This window comes from Marmota flaviventris, chromosome 1, assembly GCF_047511675.1.
Source record: "Marmota flaviventris isolate mMarFla1 chromosome 1, mMarFla1.hap1, whole genome shotgun sequence".
Classification (NCBI taxonomy): domain Eukaryota; kingdom Metazoa; phylum Chordata; class Mammalia; order Rodentia; family Sciuridae; genus Marmota; species Marmota flaviventris.
This window is the reverse complement of record NC_092498.1, coordinates 32,723,213-32,736,542: the sequence shown is the minus strand read 5'-3', so window position 1 is coordinate 32,736,542 and position 13,330 is coordinate 32,723,213. Positions and strand designations below refer to the sequence as shown.

Sequence of the window (13,330 nt, the reverse complement as noted above, 5' to 3'; positions counted from 1 at the left end):
ATTCATCAACAACTGAACTCACTTTCTTCTTAGCAGCACTTGAAACATTTTCTAAAATAGACCATATTTAGGTCACAAAAAAATCTTAGCAAATACAAAAAAATAAGAGATAATACCTTACATTCTATTAGATCATAATAAAATTATAAATCAATGATAAGATCAAAAACAGAAACCATGCTAACACCTGGAGATTAAATAATACACTTGTAAATGATGAATGGACAGCAGAAGAAATCAGGGGAGAAATTAAAAAAATCTTAGAAGTAAATAAAAATAGTAATACACCATATCAAAATCTCTTGAAGACTACTAAGACAGTACTAACAGGAAAGTTCATAGCAGTGAGCTCAGACACCAAAAGAACAGAAAGATACCAAATAAATAATCTAACATTACACCTCAAAGTCCCAGAAAAAGAACAAGAAACAGTAAAGTCAGATGAAGACAGGAAATAATTAAAATCAGAGCCAAAATTAATAAAATTGAGATTAAAAAACAATAAAAAGATCACCACAACAAAAGGTGGTTTTTAAAAAGTAAAATTGATAAACCCTTAGCCAATCTAACCAAAAGGAAAAACCTCAAATTAACAAAATCCAGGATGCAAAAGGCAATATCACCACAGATGCTACTGAAATCCAGAGAATAATCAGAAACTATTTTGAAGATTTATATTTTAATAAGCTAGAAAATCTTGAAGATATTGACAATTCCCAGAGACATATGACCAACCCGAACTGAACCAGGAAGATACAGAAAACTTAAACAGATCAATATCAAGTAATGGAATTGAAGCAGCAATCAAAAACCTTCTAACAAAGAAAAGCCCAGGACCAGACTGATTCTCAGTGCAGTTTTATCAGACCTTTAAAGAACTAATACCAATCCTCCTCAAATTATTTCATGAAATAGAAAAGGAGGGAACTCTGCCAATTTCATTGTATGAAGTCAGTATCACCTTGATACCGAAACCAGACAAAGACATATCAAGGAAAGAAAACTTCAGCCCAATATCCTTGATGAACAATGATTCAAAAAATTCTTTTTTTCGGGGAGGGGGGGGGTTATAGATGGACACAATATCTTTCTTTTTTAAATAATTTTTAACAGAGATTTTACTTTTCCTTTTTTTAATAGCTTTATTTTATCTATGTATTCATTTTTGTGTGGTGCTGAGGATCGAATCCAGTGCCTCAGCAAAAGCGAGGGGCTAAGAAATTCAGTGAGACTCTGCCCCTAAGTAAAATACAAAATAGGGCTGGGGATGTGGCTCAGTGGCTGAGTGTCCCTGAGTTCAATCCCTGATACCCGATTCCCCAGGCCAAAAAATAAAAAAACTGTAAGTAGATAGAAAGATCAGTAGAGTAAGGTAGGGAACAGGAGAAGGGAGGAGGAGAAGGAAGTAGAAACACTGGGTACTGAATTAGAGCAAATTATACTCCATGTTTTTATAATTATGTCAAAACGAATCCTATTGTCATGTATAACTAAAAAGAACCAATAAAAAATTCAAACTTTAAAAAACACAAATAAAAAATTTTCAAAAAGGGATGGGGATATAGATCAGTGGTAGAGCACCATGGCTTCAATCCCCAGTATCATAAATTTAATAAATAAGCAAATAAATGAAAGAAAATGTAGTCATACAAAGAAAATGAGCTATTAAGAGATGACCTGGTTTAGATGAAGTTCTTATTCTAATTCTATTTTGTTTGATCCTATCATCTTCCTGTGTTCAGTGTTATAAATACAAGTAATATCCCTAGAGGGTACCTTTAAAATAGAGGAGGCTGTCCACCTCCTGGGGATAGTTTGAGAATGTGTATATGTGTGTGTGTGTGTGTGTGTGTGTGAGAGAGAGAGAGAGAGAGAGGGAAAGAGAGAGAGAGAGAGACGTGTACACACAGTTGGTAGGCTAGATCAACCATAGACAGTCTTCCACTATGTGTTCCCAGAACGTTATGGCTTTCAGTTTCAATAACAATGATGATTATTATAAATATGAGAATCATAAACCAAAGTATATAGTTAAATTTAATGTTTTTTAAAGATCAAATAGAAGTCTCTGAACAGCTATTTAAAAGATTTTATATTTCTCGTTTTCTTCAGGCTCCTCTTTATCACCATCAACCATTTTGTCATTTAAACACACTTGACCTCATTTTAAGCTCCATTATCTCTATTACTGAGATAATTTCATTATTTAAAGTGCAGTACCTTTTTAGATGTTTTGGTATGTCAACCCTTGAAATCATGCAAATAAATAGTGCCATAATTTAAAGGTATATACTTAGCGTTGAAAAACTAAAAACTTTGTATCAGAATATTCTTTTCTTTAAAAAATAAATATTGGACTTAAGGACAATATAAATCACTATATACTGTATTATGTAACTAACATTTAGCCTTGATATTGGATATCTTTTTGTCCCCTTTAACTTGAATTAACAAATTCAATTTGAAGTGTTAGGAATTAAAAACAAGCATGGTTAAATATTAGGAAGTGAGTCCAAACCACAGAAACTGTAACTAAATTATATGCCATTTCAGAATTAAATATTTTTTCAAATCATTATTTTCAAATTATTATTCAACACACAAAAAAACATAGCTCTAGAGAAGTTCTTCAGAGCATAGTTAATAAGAAACAGAATATTTAATTCCACACATGAAGCAGGAAGGTTAAAAAAAAAGCATTATTTACTATCAAAAAAAAATAAAACAAACCTTAAGGACACAGTTGTTATTGTTATTGCAGTTGGCAGATACTCCTTGAAATTCAGCCACAGTGTTCTAAAATGGTTGACAAAAACAATTAAAGAAGGCTTCCCCAGCCCCTCAATAGAGAGAAAAAGGACCGAAAAACACTGAAGTTCAGGTGCTTGCTGTAACACACTGTCAAATATGAAGAGGATGCCATTGGACCTTGGTAAGATACTCCCACTCTGTTTCAAATATCATGGACACAGAATATGGTCCATTCACATTATTAAATTCCCATCCATAAATAAACACAATCTTGCGCACACAGCACAAGCTGTTTTCAACCAGGAGCAGCAAACAGCATGAGTTAAATTTAATGTAGTCCCATGAATGCTTTTCACATAAAAATTACAATCTTGTGAACCTTTTAATACTTACACAAATCACAGCATCTATTATAATTTTGCCTCGATTGTTACATGTGAACACAAGCAATTAAAAGACATATCTGTGGAGGTAGCTGCTTTAAACTGTATCAAATACTTCAAAAGATTCTAAAAATAACACTATTGTGATATTGGTATAATGATACTAATTTTCAGTATTGAAAACAAATTATAAAAAAAAAAACAAGCTGTATTTTAAGAGAAGGGGCTTCAGACTCCACAGTGTTGATTAAGCTTGCTATGAACTAGACTAAAGAGATTTTTTAAATGTGACTTATAACCACTAACTTTACAATATAATAAATATCATGTTTTAAAAGAATATTTTAAAAAGCCAAATAATCACATAATTTTAAAAAAGGTATAAAATTATTCATTGTAATTTCATGACCATATTCATTTTCTAATTCAAAAAAGAGGTATAGCACCATTTGATACTATATTCCAATCTGAGCCCACAGCAGTTAAAATTATATGCTTTTTAACAGAAAGGTACCCATAAAATACAAACAGGCCAGAAAAAATATACAACAGAGTTATATCATCTCACTACTAAAGGCTAAAATAATAGTGTGGATTATGACAGAAGACTAGATGTTATAAAAAATTAAAATCTAGTTGAAAAATTTACCATACCCCCAGAATACCATGGCATAGTGCTGACTGTCTGAGGGGTTTACTGAAATCCTCTACAGTTACCTTTCAGATTGTTAGAAAGAAAAAGAAAAACAAATGCACAGTAATTCTATTAAATCCAGAAATGCAATCATTCATCATAGATTACTCAGATGTACATTAAAATTTTTTAGTGGTTTAGATTTTCATCTCCCTTTCTTTATAGGATCCTCCCTTTTATTTTTCAGCCTTCAGGCAGAGTCTTTGTACTACTACTTCTTCTTCTTCTTCTTTAATCAGAATGTTTAACAGAGAGTGAACAGAAACAGGAATGCAAATTAAAATGGAATTGGCTGTTTGCTTATTTTAAACTATTCCTAGTTTAAATATTTGGAGACAAAACAGAAAAAGCAGCAATTTAAATAGTTTGAGATTAACTATACATTTCAATAGAGAATGACTTAGAATCTCCTAGAGCATTAAAATAGATATATGTAAGCATAAGTAACACATGATAAGGTGTTATTCCTAAACATTCTCCCTCTTTCTTCCTTCTTAGAGCGGACCACTGTACTTTTACAATTTCAGGATATACTGCTTATAGTGTGATGTTTTCCATGTAGCCAATTCAGGCAAGCAACTTCCATCTGTCCATGTGACAAGTTCCAAATTAGAATCAACTTTAGATGATTTGATCAAAACCAGAAGCTCTCTATCCTTTGGCAGACAATGTTGATCTAAGAACTGGCTCTGAAAATTAGCTGGATGAACTCAGTTGCTCTGTATCTAATTAGAGGTTTTCCTGGCTAGGTCCAGGGAATGTCACAGGGGATATTATCAAATAAAAGTAATTCTAACTTTGAAATCAAAAGATGATTCTATAAATTATAAGGAAAGTTAAAAGCCAAGTGACTGATTACACAAATTCAGGGCCTGTTCTAACAAATATATGTAAATCAATACATTGCTTAATTACATATAAAATTAAATCAATTATTCAATGACCATTTAACCATTGGATACTCAATATTCATTCTTCTCATTTCTGTTACTTTATGAACATTTTACTTTCCATCAACAGAGAAACAAAGTAAATAGAAAATTGAGAGAATATTCAAATCAATCAATTTTTTTCAAATCAATCAATTTAATAATATTTGGTAGTGTTAGTTACAAATTTTTGAATCGAGTAATAACATTGGCAGTCTTAATACTAGAGTGAATTATCATTATTTGTACAGATTTCACCTCTCCTCTGCACAGATAATTAAACTGGTTTTACCTGGACATGTTTTATTTAGTAACACACTGTGTTACACACAAATCAGAGAAGGATGAGAGAAAACTACAAAGGAAAACACTCTTTGACCCTCTCAAGAAAATGGGGGTTACTTGAAGTAACACAGTAGAAAGCTTCCGATTTCTAATTTCTGATTTCTAAGTTTAGTGAAAACTTCAACTCTTTTTTCTGGTAAAACATTTGTGTATTGTTATTCTTTCCTTTAAACTCCATGAAGACAATACTTAGGGACTGCTGTCTAAAATATTCTCCAGGTTTTCAATTTCCCTGTTATTAAAAATACAGAACAAAGAATTATGGAACTGAAGTATTACTGGAAGCTCCATCACTCTAAACAGGAATCCTCGTAACATCTTTTGTTCCCAGTTACCTTGTGTGTGCCTGAATACGCAGGCCCGTTAGGCAAGTTCTGTACACTCCATTCAACAACAGTACTGAACAACTGCAGAGTCCAGTAGGCTTTGGGGCCAAAGACTCGACTCTAATACTAACTCTGACAGCTAAGTCATACCTGGGTAGGAGGGAACCTCAGCTGCTACATTTCTAGAAAAAACAAAAACAAAACACCTCTTCTGAATGCTTTAAAGATTAAATGAGAACATGTAGGGAAGGCACCTTGTAAAGTGCCTGACACTATCAGACTTATTCCTCTTACTCTTAAAAATAGTTGCTCATATGGAAAATGATCTTTAGTCTCTTTACAAAAACAGACAAATAAATCCATAATCTTCCACTTGGTATATGATATGATCCTAAATATATATATGTGAAATAAAAAATATTCTTTTTTTCATTTACTCAGATTATCAAATAGAGGAAAATCATATGCACATGCTCAAAAGAATAGACACTCCTCTACCCCCATACCTCTACACATGCTTTAGCTGCTTGAGTTGAAAACTTTGGGGATAAATGTGAAAAATTCCTCCAATAATTGGAGGAAACATGTAAATGTGATCTAAAAGTTTTACGTGGGGAGCCTTAAAATCAGGCTATCTCACTTTCCCCTTTTTCTTGCTCAACCTGGTGTCTTATTCTGTGTTTATGGAACGCTAGAAACTAGAAGGAATCTAGCGATCTAGCCCAGTCCTCAAACTTGAAAGCCAAGGACGCTGAGACACAGACAACAAAGCCTGGCCTCCTGCCTTTCCACCACTTGATGTCACCGTACTCCCCTCAACTTCACATCTAAAATCTAAGGGAGTGGGGAGGTAAAAACCAAGCCTGCAGTGACTGACTTGACAATTCTAAAACAGGCTTGTAGCCAAGCAAATCAACATCTCTAATAAAACATAAAACAGTGGAGCAGAGAATTGAAAACTAGGTAAAATGCAAGCTCAAATATTTGAAGAAACCACTTTTTAGTTTCAAATTTTGAGATAACATATTTCCATACTTCATATCTCAGTATAATTAGAAAAAACTTGTCTTTTCAAGCAATCACAACAAGAAAAATACCCAATAAAGTAAACAGAATTTAAGAGACTAATTCATTCATGAGAGGCTTTCTAATGTACTATCCTTAATTCAAAGTTAATTGATATACCATTTTCAATTTCCTACTCAATAAATGGAGACTACATCCTTGTTATACTACAAACACATGAAAATAATATACATTTTAGTTAAAATATCCCAGATTAAAAATACATGAAAAATATTTTTAATAATTTCTATGTTCTGGCTAGACACCAAAAAAAGTTCTGGAAAAGTAATATATTTAGATGAGTAGAGGGTGAACACATGAAATTTCACTGTGGTTATATTGTATCAGCTGACACAAAGAAGAATATTTATTTTATCTGAATATTTACTAGTTGATGAAGTATGAAATACTACAACTAAATTGTTGATGGATCTTTTGACAAGTCAATATGAAACATATGCATGTTTGAATGTGTTTATAATAAAGCATGTTGTCCCATCATATCAATGTACATTTGGCACTGACATTGGAAATACACCAGCATCTGTATTACATTACAACACACAAGGGTTCCGGAGAGCCGTTTTCACTTGGGGGTTAGCTTCTATTCATTTACTTGATCTTCTACAGAGAGCAGGATGTAAAATTATTCCAATATGTATCTACGCTATGGAACATGTGCTAGTGGAAAAGCTTTGTTCTGCATTATGTTAGCACAAATCATAGTGAGCAGATCCAAAGAACTTTCTCTTCCTGAGGGGGGAAAAACCCTCTGGAAACACTCAGAAATCAGCATTTTTGTGTGTGTGTGTGTGTGTGTTTCTGTATTATGAGTGTGTTTTTTCACTTAAAATGTTTACTGATTTTTTTTTGAAAAGCATACTATTGTAGAACATTTGGAAAAGATTGAAAAAAATATAAACCAGAGAGAGAAAACTATCTAATTCCATCAATAAAAATAGCCATAATTCACATTTTGGTGTTTTTATCCTTTTTGTTTCTATGAATTTCTTTTAATAGTGGGATAAAAGACTGATATGTTTCCAGCCTTCAGACCATAAATAGGATACCATGACCTGATTCACAACTTAATATCAGATGCAAGTAGCATTTCTCTTCTTGAGGTTGAGTTTTGGCTCAATGTAGACTTATCCTCTTTAAGAAACTGCAAAGAGCCTGCCTTGCTGTTGCACAGTAGCGTGAGGGTTGCCCGCAGTGGGCATGTAGTGAGAAGGAACAGGAAATGCTGGCAGCACTCCTACCTCATCATCATCAGCATCGTACTGCCCATAGTGCTGCTCCAGCAGCTCTCTCTGGCGCCTCTCTTGTTCCAGCGTCTGGCTTATCAACTGGGCAACTTCACTCACTTGTCCTGGCTTTTCTCGTCCAATAACGAATCTGTAGAAAGGTTACAGAAGAGTAACGTGACTCTCCAGTAAAGAGGAGGGCTAAGAAAAGTAGCTAAGCTGAGATCTCTGCAGAGCCCATCAAGCCTTAACAAAGTAGTATCATCCATATGCTTCAAGTGGAGCGCCTGAGTGATAGGAAAGCTTAGCTGAGCAACAGAAGTGATTTTTACAGACACAGCTCATAAAGGAAAGAAAGGGACACCGTAAAGGACCATTAAAAAATTATCACTTTGGGAGAAGCCCTAACAGATACAATTCATTCTGCAGTATTGTACACATTTAAGTTGCATTAAGTTTGGAAGCAAGCATATGATTTTAAGTACCACTGAACTTAAGAATCAATCCCATAAAAAAATCCTCTTTATAACATAAAAAGCTTTAAAAATTTTTTCAAAGCATGGCATAAATTATATTGTTAACAGACTTCTGCTAAGGTACTAAAAAGTTTGGTGGTAAGAGGGGAAATAGAAGTACTATCTAAAATTTTGCTTTTAAAAGCAAAAACTCCAATTGATTACCACTTTTGGGGGAAAAGATGATTTGGGGAAGTGTGTGGTTCAAGAAATAAAGGAAAAAAAGGAAATGTCTGTTAATATTAATTCTTATTGGAAAAAAGTCTAAGGAAAATATTTACTTACAGTGAGCCACATCACTTATGATACATCCTTGTCAATTCAATGTGTTCTGCTCAACAAATTAAATAATAAAATAATATATGCAGTTCCTAAGTATCACTTAATATCATTTTTGAATGTGATGTTCTGAGTTTAATCTCATTTTTATACTTAATTAATAATTCCTTTGATTATAATATTTTATATATTGCATTTCAAATAACATAGACTAATATTTTCTGTACAAACTCACTGAAGGACAAAAATTTTATACCTTAATGTTCTTCATTTACTTTTCAGAAATATTTTTATGTAATTTCAAACAAGACTTAGATTAAGCTTGAGTGATCATGATCTTTTGAGTTAAGTTCATTTGAGAATCAAGTATAAATAGAACTTACCAAAACCTAATTTCTCATCTTTATTCAAGTATAATTTATACACAATAAGATACATCTATTTTAAATGTACTGTCATTAAGTGTGACAAATATATAAAACTGTAATTAATACATCAGTGAAGATATAAAATATTTCCATCAACCCCAAATATTTCCTTATATCTCTTTCCAGTAAATTGTCTTTAGCCTGGGACCAAAGAACTGTTTTCCAGAGTTTCAAATGTATGGAATCATAGAAAATCTTAGTTTCTTTGGCTCACTACAATGGTTTGGAGATTATCCATGTTGTTTCAACTATCAGTAAATTGTTCTTTTTATTACTGAGTACTAAGTATTTCACTGTACTAAATATGACACATTTGGTTGATCTACTCTTCTACTAATAGATGTTTACATGAATTTTGGATATTAGACATGAGGTTACCAGAAACATATGTGCAAGTTTTTGTGTCCTTAAGTTTTCATTCCCCTTAGGCAAATTACTAATCATGAAACTGATTAGTAACAAGGTAAGTGGATGTTAAACTTTAAAGATATTGCCAAATTGTTTTTTGAAGTGATGGTATCATTTTATGTTCCTAATAGCAACATATGAGAGTTGTAGCTGTTTTATATTCTAACTTTTAACACTGCCTTTTAAAATTTCAGCCAGGCTTGTGGGTATCTAATGGTATCTCATAATGGTTTTAATTTCTAATGGACTGATGACAGATGATATTAACTATAGATCTTTTCAAGGACTTATTGACCATATCTCTTTTCTATGTGAAATATCTTTTCAAATCTTTGGCCTGTCCCTAAAAATTGACTTCTCTGACTTTTTGTTACTGACTTGTAATGGCTCTTTATATATTCTAGATACATATCTTTGTCTATATGTATTGCAAATATATATACATATCACACGTGTATATGTGTTCAATCTATTTTCTTCTTACAGTTTGTGGCTTCCCTTTTCGCTTTTGTGTGTCTTTCAAGGGAAACCTGCTGTATCACTTTTTTTAAAAAATCATGCCTTTTGTTTTCTAAGAAATCTTTGCCTGATTGCTAATTTCTCCTATTTTTCTTCTTTGAGTGTTAATGTTTTGCTTCTATATTAGGTGTCTTTTGAATGAATTTTTATGCATGATGTGTGACAAAGGTAAAGTTCCAAATTTTTTCAAATGGATAATCAGTTGTTTCAACAACATTTGTTGAAAATAATTCATTACCGCTATTGAATTACTTGGATACATTTGTTGAAAGGAGTGGACCATGTATTTGTGGGTTAACTTGTAGGCTTTACTATCTAGTCACTGATACGTTTGTACTTTTGCCAATATCACACTTCCTTCATTACTACTCAGTAAGTCTTAAAACTAGGTAATATGAATTATTCAACTATATTTTTCCCCGGATTTCCATATAAACTTTATAAACAGCTTGTCAATTTCTAAAAGAAAGCCCATTGGGTTTGACGTTGCTTCGAATCTACAGAACATTTTGTGGAAAACTGACAGCTTACTAATATTAACTCATCTGGTCCAGGAAGATGGTATATGTGTATTATTTAGATCTTCGCTATTTTCTCAGAATACTACACTGCAGTTTTCAGTGTACAGGTCTAAGTTATAGTTTAAGTTATCTTAAAATATGACAGATTTTCTGAAATTATTGTAAGAGGTATTAGTTTTAGACTTAATTTTTTAGTTATTTGTTGCTAGAGTATAGAAACATAATTGATTTTTTAATACTGGTCTTAGAATCTGTGACCTTGCTACTACACTCACTCATTAATCCTATGGCCTTTTTTGTAAATACCTTAGGATATTTTCTTATTTAAATTAAAGATTGCATCCATTATGAAGAAAGCATTCTTATTTCCTACTATTTATTTTATTTGTTTCTTTGTCTATTTATTGCCTTATTGCACTGGCTAAGACCTCCAAAATACGTTAAAAAGGTATAAGAATAAACATTCTTACTCTGTTGCCTACTACTCTAAAACATGAGTTCTGAAAAGCCCAGAGATACACAGGGTAATTTCATTTGGAGATATGATGGGTGAAGATACATAAAGTCTTGACTACGTTAAAGTAATCTAGACATGTGTTACTATTTCAAATTCATTATGTTTTCAGTAAATATATGTATGTGAAAAATTATGTCTTGTGATGCATATAAAAAAGAGCTCAAAAAATTTGTACCATAGAACAGTAGTTTCAGCAAAGTCTATACTGACCTTTTACCTTTCTTTAAATTTATCAGTGTAAGGTTTAAGGGAGTATCACTCACCTACTATAAAGTTGACAGGAGATAGAAAAAAATTAGTTAATGAACAAAATGCATATTTACAGAAACAGCAGACAAGTTCAAAGTAAAAGGTAAATTAAGAGTTCAGATTCATTTAAACCATAAATTCTTTGCATTTAAGCCATAAGTTATTTTTGTCAGATTTTCTAGTTCAACAGTTTTTTTCTAAGAATGGAGAATTTCATTTTCTCTGCAAGACAAGTCTTTAAAGTTACTCAATGCAATTCAGAAGAGAGAAAGGTAAGATGTAGAAATTATATACTTGCCTAACATTTGGAACTACTGCCGTTAATTCCAAGGATGAATGAAGGTCTTAATAAAGACCTTGTGAAATACTCTAAAACATACAATTATAAAAACAAGAGCCCAAACAATAATATAATGTGTTGTATTATAGTAAGAAATTATATAATCATAATATACTACAATAGATCAAAACCTTTAATATCATATGTAAATTCTTCCTGACCTCAAAAAAATGATCCTTACTTCCCAAACCGGAATTATTTGCAATGCTAAAATTCAAAGAAATGAGTGTATGTGTAATCAGTCTCAGAGGAAATAAGAACTATTCCATAAATCTTAAAGAAACTGCATTTTAAAAACACCGTTGCTTCAAATCACAGCTTGGCTTTCTGAATTTGTCTATACAATTTAACATAATTTGCTATTTGCCCAATACTGGGGTATATTCAAAATTGCTTTATAGTATGACAAAATAGAAATGATTTGCAATTGCATGTAAGACAAGATAATTCATCACATGAAACAGACTCACTTTTAAACATGTTATGTTAAAATAACCCATACCTCCTTCATTCAGGCACCTTTTTGGAGCAGCAGTATCGTACCTAGCTATATACATTTTCAAAGCCTTGTAATCTAATATAATTTATGGTACAGGATTACAGTAAAAGAAAGTCATCCTTATAAGTACAGTCCAGAGGAAAAGTAAGAAAAGTGGAAACAAACTACTTGTTGTTCAGCTGTATTCTCCTCATGAAAATTAGTATCTAACCTTATGTGTCCAAAGGGGTGATTGAAGAATAAAATGCAGTACATACAAAAAGGGACTTGGTTGCATTATTATTATGACAAAACTGAAAAGTGTTTGAAACATGTATAGCATTTGTATTATTTTTCTATATGTTCTCAATATTTTAAGTTCATTTATAAGTAAGATTATAACTATCTAGCAAATATAGGATTCAGCATAAAATGTCAAATTTAAGGTAAGGTTATTATTTCAATTAAGGATCCAGAGTACAGATATGCTGTAATAGTACAATTCAGGGGTTAAAAGGGCCTATAAAATGGGGAAATGGCTTTGATAGTATAAATCTATCTAACTGTAAACACCACTTATTGAATCTAAGGCCTTGCATATGTTAATATTTCTAAGGCTTAGTTTCTATATTTGTAAAATGAGCATAATAACCATAATAAATAAATATTGTATAATCCACATAAAGCTTAACTAAGTATCTAGTGCTTAAGAAAGTCTTTTAATAAATGTTTGCTCTTGTTCTTATCTAGACTATGCATTTGTTATTATCAGGATAAGGTGGAATGTGTTTAAAAGTGCTTACTGTTCACTGTCCAATTACTTCCTATTTTATAACAGTTTTAAAAGCAGTTTTTTGCGAGTCAACTATAGGAAAAGGATGAAATAAATCAACTATAAGAAAAAGACGTTCTGAAATTTTTATTTTCCATTGTCACTAAAATAGAAGAGTATTAATTACATGACCACTTTAAATTGAACTCTTAAAACCTTGAAATATGTAATAATTAAGTCAGCAACAGTCAGTTTCTCTAAATGAACATGATCAAATAAACTGATGTTTCTGCACAAGTTGCATCTTAGACATTATCTCCAGCTGCAATAATAAAATATGTAGTCAAATCAGTCTATTGATAAAGTGCCTTTAAGAGACAAATACTTTTTGTCATTTAAAATTTTTTTTTTCTTTGCTTCAACCTGAGACGGTGAGGTCTTTTATTTTTAGCTATTGAGAATTAGGTAGCTAAAACCAAACCTGAATAGATTTTTATATTAAAAAGAGTATTTTCCATGCTTATGCTTAAAAAATAATAGCACTACTGAAACCAAAATCCCCTT

General features: G+C 31.8%; 1 protein-coding gene across 4 annotated transcripts in view; it reads right to left on the bottom strand.

Moving 5' to 3' along the window:
- Positions 1-13,330, bottom strand: part of Ppp1r9a (protein phosphatase 1 regulatory subunit 9A) — a 304,758-nt gene that overhangs the window by 88,225 nt on the left and 203,203 nt on the right. For 3 of the 4 annotated variants that reach the window (XM_027955448.2, XM_071612431.1, XM_071612436.1), the window contains exons 6-7: positions 7,756-7,891; positions 2,731-2,796 (exon numbers count right to left, since the gene is read on the bottom strand). In XM_027955448.2, coding sequence (XP_027811249.2) covers positions 2,731-2,796; positions 7,756-7,891 — 202 coding nt within the window. The remainder of the gene's footprint in view (positions 1-2,730; positions 2,797-7,755; positions 7,892-13,330) is intronic. The other variant, XM_071612439.1, reaches the window with a different exon arrangement.